The 17,231-nt window shown below is 50.9% G+C and overlaps 1 protein-coding gene across 2 annotated transcripts in view; it reads left to right on the top strand.

Moving 5' to 3' along the window:
* Positions 1-17,231, top strand: part of LOC143785020 (integrin alpha-X-like) — an 80,874-nt gene that overhangs the window by 35,758 nt on the left and 27,885 nt on the right. For both annotated transcript variants that reach the window (XM_077273665.1, XM_077273666.1), the window contains exons 4-10: positions 988-1,058; positions 1,293-1,407; positions 1,512-1,633; positions 5,778-5,923; positions 6,156-6,303; positions 6,897-7,041; positions 13,408-13,481. In XM_077273665.1, the coding sequence (XP_077129780.1) occupies positions 988-1,058; positions 1,293-1,407; positions 1,512-1,633; positions 5,778-5,923; positions 6,156-6,303; positions 6,897-7,041; positions 13,408-13,481 (821 nt within the window). The remainder of the gene's footprint in view (positions 1-987; positions 1,059-1,292; positions 1,408-1,511; positions 1,634-5,777; positions 5,924-6,155; positions 6,304-6,896; positions 7,042-13,407; positions 13,482-17,231) is intronic.

Raw genomic sequence — 17,231 nt, 5'->3', positions numbered from 1 at the left:
CTCGTCCTAATCGGCCTGGGGGCTCTGGTGAGGGTTCGGTGACCCCTCCTCAAGGGGAGGGTACTGTTGTGAATTTCGTTCTCAAACTCCCTCCTGTGCTCATGAATGGTACTTCGGCAAGTTCTGTCTGTGAAGTCCCTCTGGTGGCTGTGAGTGGAGCTACTTGTACTTGAGGTTCCTGCTCAGCTGCCCTCGTTTATTGCTAGACTGGCTTCTCTATTTAACTCCACTTAGATCGTTACTACATGCCAGCTGTCGATGTCTTAGTACTGGTTCAGATCTCTCTGGATCCTTCTGATGACCTGTCTACTCCAGCAGAAGCTAAGTTCCTGCTAGTTTATTTGTGGTTCATTGTTCTCTTGCTAAGTTTCAGTCCAGCTTGCTATCATGATATTGCCTTGCTAGCTGGAAGCTCTGGGGGTGCAGAGTGGCACCACCGCACCGTGAGTCGGTGCGGGGGTCTTTTTGCACACTCTGCGTGGTATTTTGTAGTTTTTTGTGTTGACCGCAAAGATCCCTTTTCTATCCTCAATCTGTTTAGTTAGACTGGCCTCCTTTGCTAAAACCTATCTCATTCCTGTGTTTGTAATTTCCTCTTAACTCACAGTCAATACTTGTGGGGGGCTGCCTTTTCCTTTGGGGAATTTCTCTGAGGCAAGGTGAGGCTTTATTTCCTATCTTTAGGGGTAGTTAGCTCTTAGGCTGTGAAGAGGCGTCTAGGCCGAGTTAGGCACGCTCCACGACTATTTCTAGTGTGTATGATAGGAGTAGGGTTTGCGGTCAGCAGAGTTCCCACTTCCCCAGAGCTTGTCCCGATTCTGAGATTAACTATCAGGTCATTCCGGGTGCACCTAACCACCAGGTCCATAACAGTGGTGACTCTATAGATCAGATTTTGACAAAAAAAAAATGTTCACTGTGTTGTCGGGTAGGGTGGTCTAACACGTGGTCTCTTCGATCATGGTCCTTTATGTGTCTGGTTTGCAGGGTCTGATGATGACATTGATATTTCGCTTGGACTTTCATTGGCAACGCGGGAGAATCCTGGTCAGTTACTGGTACGTCTAAAGTGTCCCCTGTGTCATCTACTTCTGGGATCTTCGCCTACACCACAGTCCACTCAGCTAACCAAGACAATGGTCCTTGTACAAGATCCCCCTCCAGGAGCGACCTCAGCACAATATGACCCTGGCTGGGAGGATGGTGGCCGTTTTACTATTAAAAAAAACATGAAGTGTGTTGTCAAAATTCTAAAACCTGCAGACCCCTAATATTACTCCTATGTCTGACAGGCGTGCGGCCCGACCCTACAAAGATCCTGCGGACAGAACATCTATGTCAATGGGCGCTGCTACCAGCTTGATCAAAGTCTAAGAGTACAGGGCAACCTGTCAGCACCTCCACCAGGTATCTCCTACACCGTCCAGCACGGGGCCCGATTGATGCAGAGTGGTGGACATTAGACCACCTATCCCAGGATCAGCCTCATTCACACCTTATTGTTTCCTCAGAGTGCGGTCTGGACCTGGTTTTCGTCATTGATGGTTCCGGTAGTGTGTCAATAAGCAACTTCAGAACTATGTTGTCTTTTGTGAGGGGAATTATCTCATCACTGAGCGCGACAGATACACAGGTAATGAACTATGCCTACAAAGCAGAATGAAGACCAATAAGGGGCAACCGATGAACAACGTCCTGAACGAGTGGGCTGCAGAACTGTCAGAGGGACCCCTTACACATCATCTATGCCCTGAGTAATAGCAGTTATATGAGGACACATGTGTATGTACACTACATACCACCTCCAGGGGCTTCCCTGTCCTCATCTACATCCATAGACATTAATATGGAGACAGTATGTGCCCCCCACATCCACCTCCGGGGGCTTCTCTGTCCTCATCTACATCTATAGACATTAATATGGAGATAGTATGTGCCCCCCACATCCTCCTCCGGGGGCTTCTCTGTCCTCATCTACACCTATAGACATTAATATGGAGAAAGTATGTGCCCCCCACATCCTCCTCCGGGGGCTTCTCTGTCCTCATCTACACCTATAGACATTAATATGGATTGTTCACTACAGAGAACATTTCTCCTCCAGAATCCAGTGATGGTGGATTTACACCACTCCAACCAATGCTTGGCATTGTGCTTGGTGGTCTACTGCTGCATGCAGCTGCTTGGCCATGAAGCTCCCGGCAGAGGCTTAGTGTTTGTGCTGATACTAGAGGAGGTCTGGACACTGCAGTTATGGGGTCAGAAGAGCAGTGGGGACTTTTTTGCCCTTTGTTTTTCAGTACTCGGCCTCGTGCTCTGTAACATTAGGGGGTCTCCACTTTGTTGCTGAGTTGCTGTGGTTCCTTTTTACTTCTCAATAATATCACTCTCAGGTGATGGGAAAGATTCAGGAGGAAGAAATGTCATGGACGGATTTGTTACCCCGGGGCTCCTATTACAGGACCGCCCTGGTTTCGGGGAGCTCTGCACCACAGGCCGTTCTGTCACATAGTAGTAAAGGCAGACGGGATGTGGGGCTGCAGGATATACACCAGGGGTGATGGGACAGAGTTTATATTTCAGGACTGAAGGACCATGATGGATTATGGGTGATGATGTAATGGATTGGTGATGATGTGTTAGATTATGGTTGATGTTTTGGGTTATCGGTGATGATATGTTGGATAAATTATTATGTGGTTGATTATGGGTGATTATATGTTGGATTATGGGTTATTAGATGCTGGATTATGGGTGATGATGTGGCGGATAGTGATGGGCGATCCCGTGGCTGTTCAGGTACCAGAACAGTACCCGAACCTAAACTCGGATGCCATTTAGCTGAATGGGGGGCCTGAATATTTGTTGTGTGTCACACAGTCATCAGCAAGCCTGGGCTCTGATCAATAGTAAGATCATTACCACCGGCCAGAGCGCTGTGGTTACCACGCTCTCAGAGGACAGCGTGAGCCCACATCTGTGACCAGCGGTAAAAAGTTTACCTCTGGTCACAGGTGTCGGCTGATGAGAGAGTACTACTCCCATCAGCCTATGCCTGCTGCCACTAATAACAGCAAGAGCAGGTGCCACTGATGGGAGTAGTTATTAGCTGGCGCCTGTGCTATAAATATATATTTTTTTAAATGACGTGGTTTTTTTTCTATTTTCGATAAACAGGCAAAACTGACAACTGTGGGCTGCAACCCTCAGCTGTCAGCTTTGTTGTGGCTGGTTATCAAGAATAGAGTGGTCCCCCGCCGTATTTTTTAAATATGTAAATAATAAATTTAAAAAAAAATGTGTGGTGTCCCTCCATTTTTGACAACCAGCCAAGCTAAAGCAGGCAGCTGGGGGCTGGTATTCCCAGGCTGGAAAGGAGTCATGGGTATTGGCTCTCCCCAGCCTAAAAGTAGCAACCCCCAGACACCCAGAAAAGGCGCATCTATTAGATGAACCGATTCTGGTGCCTTGCCCAGCTCTTCCCACTTGCCCTGGTTTGGTGACAAGTGGGATAATGGTTGTGGGGTTGATGTCATTTATTTTATGACCGGTGACATCAAGCCTAGAGGTTAGTAATGGAGAGACATCTATAAGATGCTCCCATTACTAACCCCATAGTTAGATTGTAAAAAAGACACAGCCAGAATAAAATCCTTTACCTGAAATGAAAATAAATGCACAGTTGTGCTCTTCTTACGCCGATTCCATTGAAGCCCTTGTCACCTGTAAAAAAGCAAAAATAATAACCAACCATGATACTCACTTTACGCCTAATCCACTGATGCCCATGTCCTCTGTAAAAAAAAACAAAACTAAACAACCATATCTCTCACCTGTCCGACATGAAGATAATCCATACTGTCCCATGACGATATGGATGATTTGGATATCAGTCACATCAGTGATGCGACAGCTATCCCGGCCAGCTGGAACACACTGACAGGAGCGTAATCGCTCCTGCTGTGTCTAGCAATGAGCTGCGGGCAGAAAGTTCACTGGAGTTCAAACCTGATGAACCCCAGTGAACTCACTTACAGTACCGCTCTCTGTGTCAGAAAGTTCTTACGCAGTGGTGCCGTGAGTGAGTTAACCGGGGCTCAGCTATGAACTCCAGTAAACTTTCTCATGGGAGTGCAGCGCAAGTCACAGCAGGAGTGTTTACGCTCCTGTCAGTGTGTTCCGGCTGGCAGGGAAAGCAGTCGCCTCACAAGCTGTAATCCATCTCTGCGATATCTGGTTTACAAACTGGACGGTGCTATGATGTGACCATACAAGCTGAAAACCGGGACACAATGAGGTGCTACAAGCCGAGGTTTAATGACAAGCGGTGACAGGTCCAATCAGCACACAGCAGTGCCTGCTCTGCAGGTGGAGATAAGGTGGACATTTTCCCACCCTATATAGATGTCCACATAAAACCATCCCATGTATGCAACTTTAACTTAACCCTCCCAACACGTAGTGTGCTGGATGAAAATACTCTGGTTTCACATCACTGACGCCATTATGCACAGTGACACATACAGTATCTCCCCTCCATTATTTTACCAGTGACTTTGTCACACACGTTCAGGTTGGAAACAAGTTATCGCAGACATGGATTACGGCAAGGGACATTATTGCTAATCTTCACTTTGAACAGATGACTGATATGGTCATTTCTTTTTATTTTTTTACAGGGGACAAGGGCTTCAATGGATTAGGTTTAAGGTAAGTATAATGGTTGTTTAAAATTTTCTGTTTCTTTTCAGGAGACAAGGGCTTCAATGGAATGGGCATAAGATGAGTATAACTGTGCTTTTGTTTTCATTTCAAATAAGGAGTCAGTGTCTTTCTTTCAATTAAAGGATTTTAATCCAGCTTTATCTTTTTTGCAATTTAACTATGGGGTTAGTGATGGGGGCGTCTTATAGGTGCCTCTCCATTACTAACCTGTGGGCAGGATGTCAGCGGCCATAAAACAGCTGATATAAACCCCAGAATCTATTATCTCATTTGCCACTGCACCAGAGCAAGTGGGAAGAGGCGGGCAAAGCACCAGAATTAGCGCATCTAATAGGTGTGCCTTTTCTAAGGTGACTGCAGGCTGCTTATTTTAGGTTGGGGTGGCCAATATCCATGACCCCTTACCAGCCTGAGAATGCCAGCCCGCAGTTGTCTGTTTTAGTTTGGCTGATTGTAAAAAATGGGGGGACACTACATCTTTTTTAAAAAATGTATTTAAATATTTTTTTTTTTAAATGGCATGGGGACCCCTTTATTCTTGATAACCAGCTATTATAAAGCCAACAGTTGTGGGTTGCAGTCTTCAGCTGTCAGTCTTGCCTGAGCTGTTTATCAAAAACGGAAGAGACCCCACAGCATTTTTTTATTTTTAGCACAGGCACCGGCTGATAAATGCTAACCTTTTTACCGCCGGTCACACCATCTGGCTCACGCTGTCATCTGACAGCATGGGAACCGCAGCTCTCTGCTCCATGGTAATGACTTTACTGCCTATCAGAGCTGACGGTGTTTATTGAACTGTCATGCAGATGACTTTGTGGGAAACACCTCATGTTCGGACTGCCGGACCTGAACAATAACACGGACTTCCTGGAGAAGTCCATATTCAGGGTCCGTCCCTGGACACTACATGTTCAGTGCGGACCCCGAACTTTACTGCTTGGATTCACCCATCACTAGTAGTGAATTATGGGTGATGATGTGTTGGATTAGGAGTTATTATAGGTGGGTGATTGGCTGTCCTGTGACTGTTTCTTCTCTTCTTTCCGCAGTTTGCATTGATACAATATTCTGAAGATGTTACGGTGGAGTTTACATTCAGAAGATTTTCCACTAACAGGGACCTGACCGATGGGCTAAACATTAGATATCAGGATGGAGGTTACACAAGGACTCGCACTGCCATCCTGAAGGCCATGTATGTAGTACGTGGAGGGTCTGTGCTCGTCACCGACTGGTGCCTGCTTTATACCACATTTCTGGGGAAGGAAATGACAGGATGTCACGTTGATGGTTGGCTTGGTCGTGACTTCCTTGTCCCCTTACCTGTGCCATGTATCCTGCACGAGTCGCCATCATACTGGCAGGATCTGCCATATGAGGATGCAGGTGCCTCTGTTGATTATCTTACACCTTTCCTCTTCCTACAGTAACGATCTTTTCATCCCTCTTTCACGGAAAGTCTCCCGGAAACTTCTGATTGTAATCACAGATGGGCAATCAAATGGTGAAACTGTTAGTTTTAGAGAAACAGCGAGAAAAGCCGAGGAGCTTGGGATCCAGCGCATTTCTATCGGGGTAAATTTTCCAGAATAGTCTGTATTTTTTTCTTGACATAGAAAACTTGACAAGGAAAGAGAAGTGTCGGCCAGAGAGATAACATGTTGTCTACATCATTTTACTAAAGTAGGGTAAGGTCACGTGTCCCGCCCCTCGTGTCAGAGTCAGGCCACCGGTCCCACCCCTTGGGTCAGAGTCAGGCCACCGGTCCCACCCCTTGGGTCAGAGTCAGGCCACCGGTCCCACCCCTTGGGTCAGAGTCAGGCCACCGGTCCCATCCCTTGGGTCAGAGTCAGGCCACCGGTCCCGCCCCTTGGGTTGGAGTCAGGCCAACGGTGCCGCCCCTCAGGTCGGAGTCAGGCCACCAGTCCCGCCCCTTGGGTCAGAGTCAGGCCACCGGTCCCACCCTCAGGTTGGAGTCAGGCCACCGGTCCCGCCCCTTGGGTCAGAGTCAGGCCACCGGTCCCACCCTCAGGTCAGAGTCAGGCCTCCGGTCCCGCCCCTCGGGTCATGGTGAGGCAGCCACTATTGGGACTTATTTCATAGTGATTATGTTGAGCATAATATTACATATATCATCATCACTAGCCACCAATTGTGCCTCCTCCTAGGTGGGTGCCTCCTTCACCAGTCCCAATGCTTATAAAGAGTTACAATACATCGCCTCATCCAGTGATAGCATCTATCAAGTCAATGACTTCTCTGCTCTAAATGACATCCAGAAGAAACTGCAGCAGAAGATCTTCGCCATTGAAGGTTGGTTTGAAGTGTCATCATTGCTCTCCCCCACTTACCGCCGACATCTCAACTATTAACTTTATAACCTGTGGAAGGAAATCCAACAGTATCCTCAGTCATAGAATCATAGAATCATCGGTACCTGCAATTCTCACCATGGGGTCCATCGGTTACTAATGGGGTCTTGAGGCCCCCTTGCAACAACTTAAATACCGCTGTCCCTCCCGCGGTATTTAAGGCACTAATCGGCGCCGATTGGTCCCAAAACCATCCGGGTCACATACAGCTGACACCTGCAGGAACTGCCTCCTCGGCGGCGCTATTTCCTTATTCCCGACCACTGTTTTAATGCATATTGGCGGTCGTTAAGGGGTTAATGAGGCTGCCTGTGGTCTAAAGACTCCACTGACCTTCGCTCCCTATGGTCTAAAGATACCACTGACCTGTGATCTAAAGACTCCACTGAGCTGTGCCCCTCGTGGTCTAAAGACACCACTGACCTGCGCTCCCTGTGGTCTAAAGGCCCCATTGACCTGTGGTCTAAAGACACCACTGACCTGCGCTCCCTGTGGTCTAAAGACACCACTGACCTGCGCCCCCTGTGGTCTAAAGACATCACTGACCTGCGCCCCCGGTGGTCTAAAGACACCACTGACCTGCGCCCCCTGTGGTCTAAAGACACCACTGACCTGTGCCCCCTGTGGTCTAAAGACACCACTGACCTGCGCCCCCTGTGGTCTAAAGGCATCATTGACCTGCGCCCCCTGTGGTCTAAAAACGTCATTGACCTGCGCTCTCTGTGGTCTAAAAACACCACTGACCTGCGTCCCCTGTGGTCTAAAGACACCACTGACCAGCGCCCCCTGTGGTCTAAAGATGCCACTGACCTAAGCCCCCTGTGGTCTAAAGACACCACTGGCCTGCGCCCCCTGTGGTCTAAAGACACCACTGACCTGCCCCCCTGTGGTCTAAAGACACCGCTGACCTGCACCCCCGTGGTCTAAAGACACCACTGACCTGTGCTCCCTGTGGTTTAAAGACACCACTGACCTGCGCCCCCTGTGGTCTAAAGACACCACTGACCTGTGCTCCCTGTGGTCTAAAGACACCACTGACCTGCCCCCCTGTGGACTAAAGACACCACTGACCTGCACCCCTGTGGTTTAAAGACACCACTGACCTGCGCCCCCTGTGGTCTAAAGACGTTACTGACCTGCCCCCCTGTGGTCTAAAAACACCACTGACCTTCCCCCCTGTGGTCTAAAGACACCACTGACCTGCCCCCCTGTGGACTAAAGACACCACTGACTTGCCCCCCTGTGGTCTAAAGACACCACTGACCTGCGCCCCCTGTGGTCTAAAGACACCACTGACCTGTGCTTCCTGTGGTCTAAAGACACCACTGACCTGCCCCCCTGTGGTCTAAAGACACCACTGACCTGCGCCCCCTGTGGTCTAAAGACACCACTGACCTGCTCCCCTATGGTCTAAAGACACCACTGACCTGTGCTTCCTGTGGTCTAAAGACACCACTGACCTGCCCCCCTGTGGAATAAAGACACCACTGACCTGCCCCCCTGTGGTTTAAAGACACCACTGACCTGCGCCCCCTGTGGTCTAAAGACGTTACTGACCTGCCCCCCTGTGGTCTAAAGACACCACTGACCTGCCCCCCTGTGGTCTAAAGACACCACTGACCTGCCCCCTGTGGACTAAAGACACCACTGACCTGCCCCCCTGTGGTCTAAAGACACCACTGACCTGTGCTTCCTGTGGTCTAAAGACACCACTGACCTGCCCCCCTGTGGACTAGACACCACTGACCTGCCCCCCTGTGGTCTAAAGACACCACTGACCTGCCCCCCTGTGGTCTAAAGACACCACTGACCTGCCCCCCTGTGGTCTAAAGACACCACTGACCTGCCCCCTGTGGACTAAAGACACCACTGACCTGCGCCCCCTGTGGTCTAAAGACACCACTGACATGTGCTTCCTGTGGTCTAAAGACACCACTGACCTGCCCCCTGTGGTCTAAAGACACCACTGACCTGCGCTCCCTGTTGTTTAAAGACAACACTGACCTGCCCCCCTGTGGACTAAAGACACCACCGACCTGCCTCCTGTGGACTAAAGACACCACTGACCTGCGTTCCCTGTGGTCTAACAACGCCACTGACCTGCGCCCCCTGTGGTCTAAAGACACCACTGACCTGTGCTCCCTGTGGTCTAAAGACGCCACTGAACTGCGCTCCCTGTGGTCTAAAGATGCCACTGACCTGCGCCCCCTGTGGTCTAAAGACGCCACTGACCTGCGCTCCCTGTGGTCTAAAGACGCCACTGACATGTGCTTCCTGTGGTCTAAAGACACCACTGACCTGCCCCCTGTGGTCTAAAGACACCACTGACCTGCTCCCCCTGTGGTCTAAAGACAACACTGACCTGTGCTCCCTGTGGTTTAAAGACACCACTGACCTGCCCCCCTGTGGACTAAAGACACCACTGACCTGCCTCCCTGTGTACTAAAGACACCACTGACCTGCGTTCCCTGTGGTCTAAAAACGCCACTGAGCTGTGCCCCTCGTGGTCTAAAGACACCACTGACCTGCGCTCCCTGTGGTCTAAAGGCCCCATTGACCTGTGGTCTAAAGACACCACTGACCTGCGCTCCCTGTGGTCTAAAGACACCACTGACCTGCGCCCCCTGTGGTCTAAAGACGTTACTGACCTGCCCCCCTGTGGTCTAAAAACACCACTGACCTTCCCCCCTGTGGTCTAAAGACACCACTGACCTGCCCCCCTGTGGACTAAAGACACCACTGACCTGTGCTTCCTGTGGTCTAAAGACACCACTGACCTGCGCCCCCTGTGGTCTAAAGACGTTACTGACCTGCCCCCCTGTGGTCTAAAAACACCACTGACCTTCCCCCCTGTGGTCTAAAGACACCACTGACCTGTGCTCCCTGTGGTTTAAAGACACCACTGACCTGCGCCCCCTGTGGTCTAAAGACACCACTGACCTGTGCTCCCTGTGGTCTAAAGACACCACTGACCTGCCCCCCTGTGGACTAAAGACACCACTGACCTGCACCCCTGTGGTCTAAAAACGTCATTGACCTGCGCTCTCTGTGGTCTAAAAACACCACTGACCTGCGTCCCCTGTGGTCTAAAGACACCACTGACCAGCGCCCCCTGTGGTCTAAAGATGCCACTGACCTAAGCCCCCTGTGGTCTAAAGACACCACTGGCCTGCGCCCCCTGTGGTCTAAAGACACCACTGACCTGCCCCCCTGTGGTCTAAAGACACCGCTGACCTGCACCCCCGTGGTCTAAAGACACCACTGACCTGTGCTCCCTGTGGTTTAAAGACACCACTGACCTGCGCCCCCTGTGGTCTAAAGACACCACTGACCTGTGCTCCCTGTGGTCTAAAGACACCACTGACCTGCCCCCCTGTGGACTAAAGACACCACTGACCTGCACCCCTCTGGTTTAAAGACACCACTGACCTGCGCCCCCTGTGGTCTAAAGACGTTACTGACCTGCCCCCCTGTGGTCTAAAAACACCACTGACCTTCCCCCCTGTGGTCTAAAGACACCACTGACCTGCCCCCCTGTGGACTAAAGACACCACTGACTTGCCCCCCTGTGGTCTAAAGACACCACTGACCTGCGCCCCCTGTGGTCTAAAGACACCACTGACCTGTGCTTCCTGTGGTCTAAAGACACCACTGACCTGCCCCCCTGTGGTCTAAAGACACCACTGACCTGCGCCCCCTGTGGTCTAAAGACACCACTGACCTGCTCCCCTATGGTCTAAAGACACCACTGACCTGTGCTTCCTGTGGTCTAAAGACACCACTGACCTGCCCCCCTGTGGAATAAAGACACCACTGACCTGCCCCCCTGTGGTTTAAAGACACCACTGACCTGCGCCCCCTGTGGTCTAAAGACGTTACTGACCTGCCCCCCTGTGGTCTAAAGACACCACTGACCTGCCCCCCTGTGGTCTAAAGACACCACTGACCTGCCCCCTGTGGACTAAAGACACCACTGACCTGCCCCCCTGTGGTCTAAAGACACCACTGACCTGTGCTTCCTGTGGTCTAAAGACACCACTGACCTGCCCCCCTGTGGACTAAAGACACCACTGACCTGCCCCCCTGTGGTCTAAAGACACCACTGACCTGCCCCCCTGTGGTCTAAAGACACCACTGACCTGCCCCCCTGTGGTCTAAAGACACCACTGACCTGCCCCCTGTGGACTAAAGACACCACTGACCTGCTCCCCCTGTGGTCTAAAGACACCACTGACATGTGCTTCCTGTGGTCTAAAGACACCACTGACCTGCCCCCTGTGGTCTAAAGACACCACTGACCTGCGCTCCCTGTTGTTTAAAGACAACACTGACCTGCCCCCCTGTGGACTAAAGACACCACCGACCTGCCTCCCTGTGGACTAAAGACACCACTGACCTGCGTTCCCTGTGGTCTAACAACGCCACTGACCTGCGCCCCCTGTGGTCTAAAGACACCACTGACCTGTGCTCCCTGTGGTCTAAAGACGCCACTGAACTGCGCTCCCTGTGGTCTAAAGATGCCACTGACCTGCGCCCCCTGTGGTCTAAAGACGCCACTGACCTGCGCTCCCTGTGGTCTAAAGACGCCACTGACATGTGCTTCCTGTGGTCTAAAGACACCACTGACCTGCCCCCTGTGGTCTAAAGACACCACTGACCTGCTCCCCCTGTGGTCTAAAGACAACACTGACCTGTGCTCCCTGTGGTTTAAAGACACCACTGACCTGCCCCCCTGTGGACTAAAGACACCACTGACCTGCCTCCCTGTGTACTAAAGACACCACTGACCTGCGTTCCCTGTGGTCTAAAAACGCCACTGAGCTGTGCCCCTCGTGGTCTAAAGACACCACTGACCTGCGCTCCCTGTGGTCTAAAGGCCCCATTGACCTGTGGTCTAAAGACACCACTGACCTGCGCTCCCTGTGGTCTAAAGACACCACTGACCTGCGCCCCCTGTGGTCTAAAGACGCCACTGACCTGCGCTCCCTGTGGTCTAAAGACTCCACTGGCCTGCGCCCCCTGTGGTCTAAAGACACCACTGACCTGTGCTCCCTGTGGTCTAAAGACGCCACTGACCTGCGCTCCCTGTGGTCTAAAGACGCCACTGACCTGCGCTCCCTGTGGTCTAAAGACGCCACTGACCTGCGCTCTGTATGGTCTAAAGATACCACTGATCTGTGGTCTAAAGACTCCATTGAGCTGCACCCCTTGTGGTCTAAAGACACCACTGACCTACGCCCCCTGTGGTCTAAAGGTGCCGCTGACCTGTGCCCCCTGTGGGCTAAACATGCCATTGTCCTGGATACACCGCGTAGCCCCGGATACAGCGGATAGCCCCAGATACAGCGGGCACTCCCGCATACAGCACATAGCCCCGGATATAGCTCGTGGTCCTGGATACAGTGTGCAGTTCCTGATACAGCAGAGAGTCCCGAATACAGCGGGCAGTCTCTGATTTGAGTTTTCACCCTGCAGTCTGGGGCTTCTGCTGAATGTCCCTCACTGCCACCGATCCTCTGACAACTCCACCTGTAATGGTGAGAGAAATGTGGTAAATAAGTCTGGCAAAAGTTTGCCACAAAGTTTGTTCTTCTTTCTGTTAAAGTTGTGAGGTCTGCCGATAATAATGTCTGCAGTCTCTAGGATGTGGGGTGACAACCAATATATGGCACCATTACATTTCTCTCAGTGGTGGTCACTCTGCAGAAGAGAAGCATCATCAGATCTTATATCAAAATGTGTCTGCTGTAGAGAGACCAATAACCATTACAAATCTCCATCCCCCAGTACTGGTCGAGCTCCTTCGGTACACCATACTGCATCCCAGTAACAGCACTGCAAGGAGGACTCTAAGAAAGACTCATGTAAGGACTCTCAGAAAGACTCATGGAAGGACTCTCAGGAGGACTCACAGGAGGACTCATAGAAGGTCTCTCAGGAGGACTTTTAGGAGGACTTTCAGGAGGACTCACAGGAAGACTCTCAGAAAGACTCATAGAAGGTCTCTCAGGAGGACTCTCAGGAGAACTCTCCGGAGGATTCTTAGACTCATAGAAGGTCTCTCAGGAGGACTCTCAGGAGAACTCTCAGGAGGACTCTCAGGAGGATTCTTAGGAGGACTCTTAGGAGGGCTCTCAGGAGGACTCACAGAAGGACTCACAGAATAACTTATAGGAGGACTCTCAGCTAGACTTATATAAAGACTCGTAGACGGACCCTTAGGAGGACTCTCGGGAGGACTCTCAAGCTCTAATGATAATCAATGACCCCGATCACATGTGAGCCATCACCTCTCATGTTCCTGCAGGTACAGAGTCACTCACCGGACAATCATTTGAGATGGAGTATTCACAGGAAGGATTCAGTGGAGTCATCACCCCGGTAAGAGACCCATATCTGGATCATCCTCATATATTTGTCCTCCCCTATATATCTCATATATACAGTCTTTATTTACCATACAACTATAGGATTAGCAATGGATAGGTGTCTTATAGACTCTTGTCCATTACTAAGCCACGGGGTTGATGTCACCTGACAATACAAAGCATCAGAAAAGGTGCATCTAATAGATATGACTTTTCTGGGCTGCTATTTTTAGGCTGGTGGGGGACTATATCCATGGCCCCTTACCAGCCTGAGAATTCTAGCCCCCAGCTATCAGCTTTAGCAAGGCTAGTTGTCAAAAATGGGGGGACCCTAGGACGTTTTTTCAAATATTTAATTAGTTTAAAAAAAAACAGCATGGGGACCCCTCTATTCTTGATAACCAGCCTTGCTGAAGCTGACAGGTAAGGGTTACAGCCCCCAGCTGTAAATTTCGCCTGACTGGTTAACAAAAATACAGGGGAAGCCTGTTTTATTTATTTACAGCACAGGAGCGGCTGATGAATACTCCCATCAGCTGCTCCTGCTCTCACTGTTATTAACAGCAGCAGGCGTAGGCTGATGGGAGCAGTAGTCACATCAGCCGACCTCAGTGATCGGAGGTGAACTTTATACCTGTGATTACAGCTGCGCGCTCACGAACTGGGCTGTCTGACTGGCGGTAATGATTTAACCTCCAATCAGAAGTAGTGTTTGCTGCGCTGTCATGCACATGAGAGCGTGGCAAACACTGGATGTTCGGGCCTCTCATTCAAGTGAAAGGGGTTCTGGTTCAGGTCCGGGTACTATTCTGGTACCCAAACCTGAACTTTTTTTAACTGTTCGGTCAAACCTGCCAGACCTGAAAATCAGGGGTCCGCACATCTCTAATTATGTCCCCTATGTAAAGGAGGAGGCAGCAGATGTTGTACCTGCTGGTTTCAGCCTGCGCTCAGTGAGTAAAGTGGGTCCTTCCCGACATTGTAGTGAAGGAGAAAGAACTTTGACCAAGAAGTTGATAGGAGGAGGGAAAACATATAAAGAACCGTGGACAGAAATTAGCTGCTCAGCCGAAAAGATTTCCAATGGTTTATAATGGCAAAGAAAACCTGAAACACGTGGTAGGAAAATAAATACTAAAAACCGCATCGAACATAGAATCACAAGAATGGCAAGGAAGTGCAGCGCCCCAGAGTTCTGGTCGTTGCAGTACTGTGGCTCCGCCACTATGGGGAGCTATGGTGCGTCCGATGGCACTGAAGGAGTTCATCTGACCAGGTATCACAGACACCAATACATTTCACAGCCGGGCCTCCGGGGGGAGCTAAGGGTGCTATTCATTAGGCCACTCCCCACCATAGTGGGTAAACTGGGGGTCAGGCAGGAAGTTAGATCAGAAAGCTGACTGGATTGGACGAAGCAACACCTAGTGGCAGAGGGTGTTGTGGAGGAAGAGACAGTAGGGTCTCTGTCAGGGGTGGGATCCTGACAGAGGCTTGGCATTGGAAAGAACGTAACGGGTCTGCGCCAGCTCCGGGAAGCGGCGGGACCCAAGAAAGGACTAGAAGCGAGATAGATTGTGCTGAGTGAGAAACGGGATCACGCAAAAAGGAGAAATACCAGTAGGAGTCGTGCTGTAAGATCGAAGCAACATCCTACTGAGGCGCACTACCGGTGGCCGGAACGCCGAGGGAGTAGAATAACATTCAGCTTCAAGCAATACTCCAAACAGCGGCAGGGCAGTCAGTCTCAGGCGGGCTGTCTAACTCAAATCACCTATGAAGTCTTGGGAGGCAATTGCGGGAGAGGGGCGTCTCTAGGGTCCCGGAAGAACTCCAGGCCTATCCGACAAACGGGTGCCGTTCTAACTGTAACATCAGGAAGGGACGGAAGATTAGCAGAACATCATCTAATCGAGTTGTGAGGGAACATCAGAAACAGACACAACAGTTGTGGGGTACTTTCCGTAAGCACAGCAGGGAAGGACTACAACACATAGCGCTAGGGGGAAGGCACAGATTTCCTCCTGTGAAGAGAACTCTGGAAGTGCCATTGGACCGGCCGGACTTGCGCAGCCTGGTGAACCGTATTCTGGACTGAGGACTCAGAGATCTTCAGTAAAGAGGTAAAGAGACTGCAACCTGGTGTCCTCGTTATTTACCGCGACCTGCACCCCACAACTGCACCGTTACAACACCACTTATTTCACCGGACGTCCCCCCACTGACAGTCAGGGCCACGGACCGGGTCTAGCCACCGTGACAACCCCAGGACTGAGACCTAGAGGCCCGGCTCCGGGTACCCCTCGGCCCTGCGGCGGTGTGGGGGCGCTCCAGAAGCATCCAATGATCGGCTCCCGGGAGATCAGAGAAGATCTTCAGTTACCTGTAAGGCTATGTGCACACTGTGCGGATTCGCAGAAGTTTTCCATGCGGTGTACAGTACCATGTAAACCTATGGAAAACCAAATCCGCAGTGCCCATGCTGCGGAAAATACCGTGCGGAAACGCTGCGTTGTATTTTCCGCAGCATGTCAATTGCAGCGTTTTACACCTGCTCCTGTATAGGAATCCGCAGGTGTAAAACCGCAGGTGAAACTACACAAAAAACGCAGGAAAAACGCGGTAAATCCGCAGCAAATCCAAAAACGGTGCAGAAAAATCCACACAAGAATCCACAGCGTGGGCACATAGCCTTAGTCCTGCAGCCATCAAAAGACTCCACTGTGAGGCCAAATTATGTGCAAGAAACCATCGTAAGGTATCACTGCTGAGGAGAAGATGTGTTAAAAAGATTACAGTTTGCCAAAGAACACATTGACCGGCCTAAAGAGAAGAGGCGGAACATTCTATGGACAGATGAGAGCAAGATGGTTTTTATTAGGCCTAAAGGCCACAAACAGTTTGTGAGATGACCCACATACTCTGGATTCAGGCCACAGTCCACTGTGAAGACTGTAAGTCATGGAGGAGCGAGCAGAGTGGTCTGCGGATGTCCTCATACTATGGAGTTGGTTTCATTTATCACAGACCAGGCGCCATCGTCCAGTGTAAATATATCACAATACTGGGAGATGTCATGTTGTCTTGTGCTGAAGAAGAAATGCCCCTAAAATGCACAACGCTCCAAACACAGCAGTAAGCGGCCACATCCTGGCTCCAGACCAAGAAGACTGATGTTATGAAGTGGCCGCTTGATTCCCAGACTTCTGTCCATTGTAGAATTGGTGGAGTGATAGAAAAAATGCAAAACACCTGTGGAATGCTGTCTGGTCAGCATGGGCAGAGATATCGTCCAATCAGCATGGTCAGGGATGTTGTCTGGTCAGCGTGGGTTGGTATGTCGTCCAGTCTGTGTGGCCTGGGATGTTGTCCCTTCAGCATGGGCTGGGATGTTGTCCCTTCAGCATGGGCTGGGATGTTGTCCGGTCAGCATGGGCTGGGATGTTGTTCTGTCAGCCGGGGCTGGGATGTTGTCCGGTCAGCGTGGGCTGGGATGTCGTCCAATTAGCATGGGCAGGGATGTTGCCTGGTCAGCGTGGGTTGGGATGTCGTCCAGTCTGTGTTGTCTGGGATGTTGTCCCTTAAGCATGGGCTGGGATGTTGTCCGGTCAGCATGGGCTGGGATGTTGTCCGGTCAGCATGGGCTGGGATGTTGTCCGGTCAGCATGGGCTGGGATGTTGTCTGGTTAGCCGGGGCTGGGATGTTGTCTGGTCAGCACGGGCTGGGATGTTGTCCGGTCAGCACGGGCTGGGATGTTGTCCA

This window comes from Ranitomeya variabilis, chromosome 7 (genome assembly GCF_051348905.1).
Source record: "Ranitomeya variabilis isolate aRanVar5 chromosome 7, aRanVar5.hap1, whole genome shotgun sequence".
Taxonomy (NCBI): domain Eukaryota; kingdom Metazoa; phylum Chordata; class Amphibia; order Anura; family Dendrobatidae; genus Ranitomeya; species Ranitomeya variabilis.
This window is presented reverse-complemented; position numbering and strand designations above follow the sequence as displayed.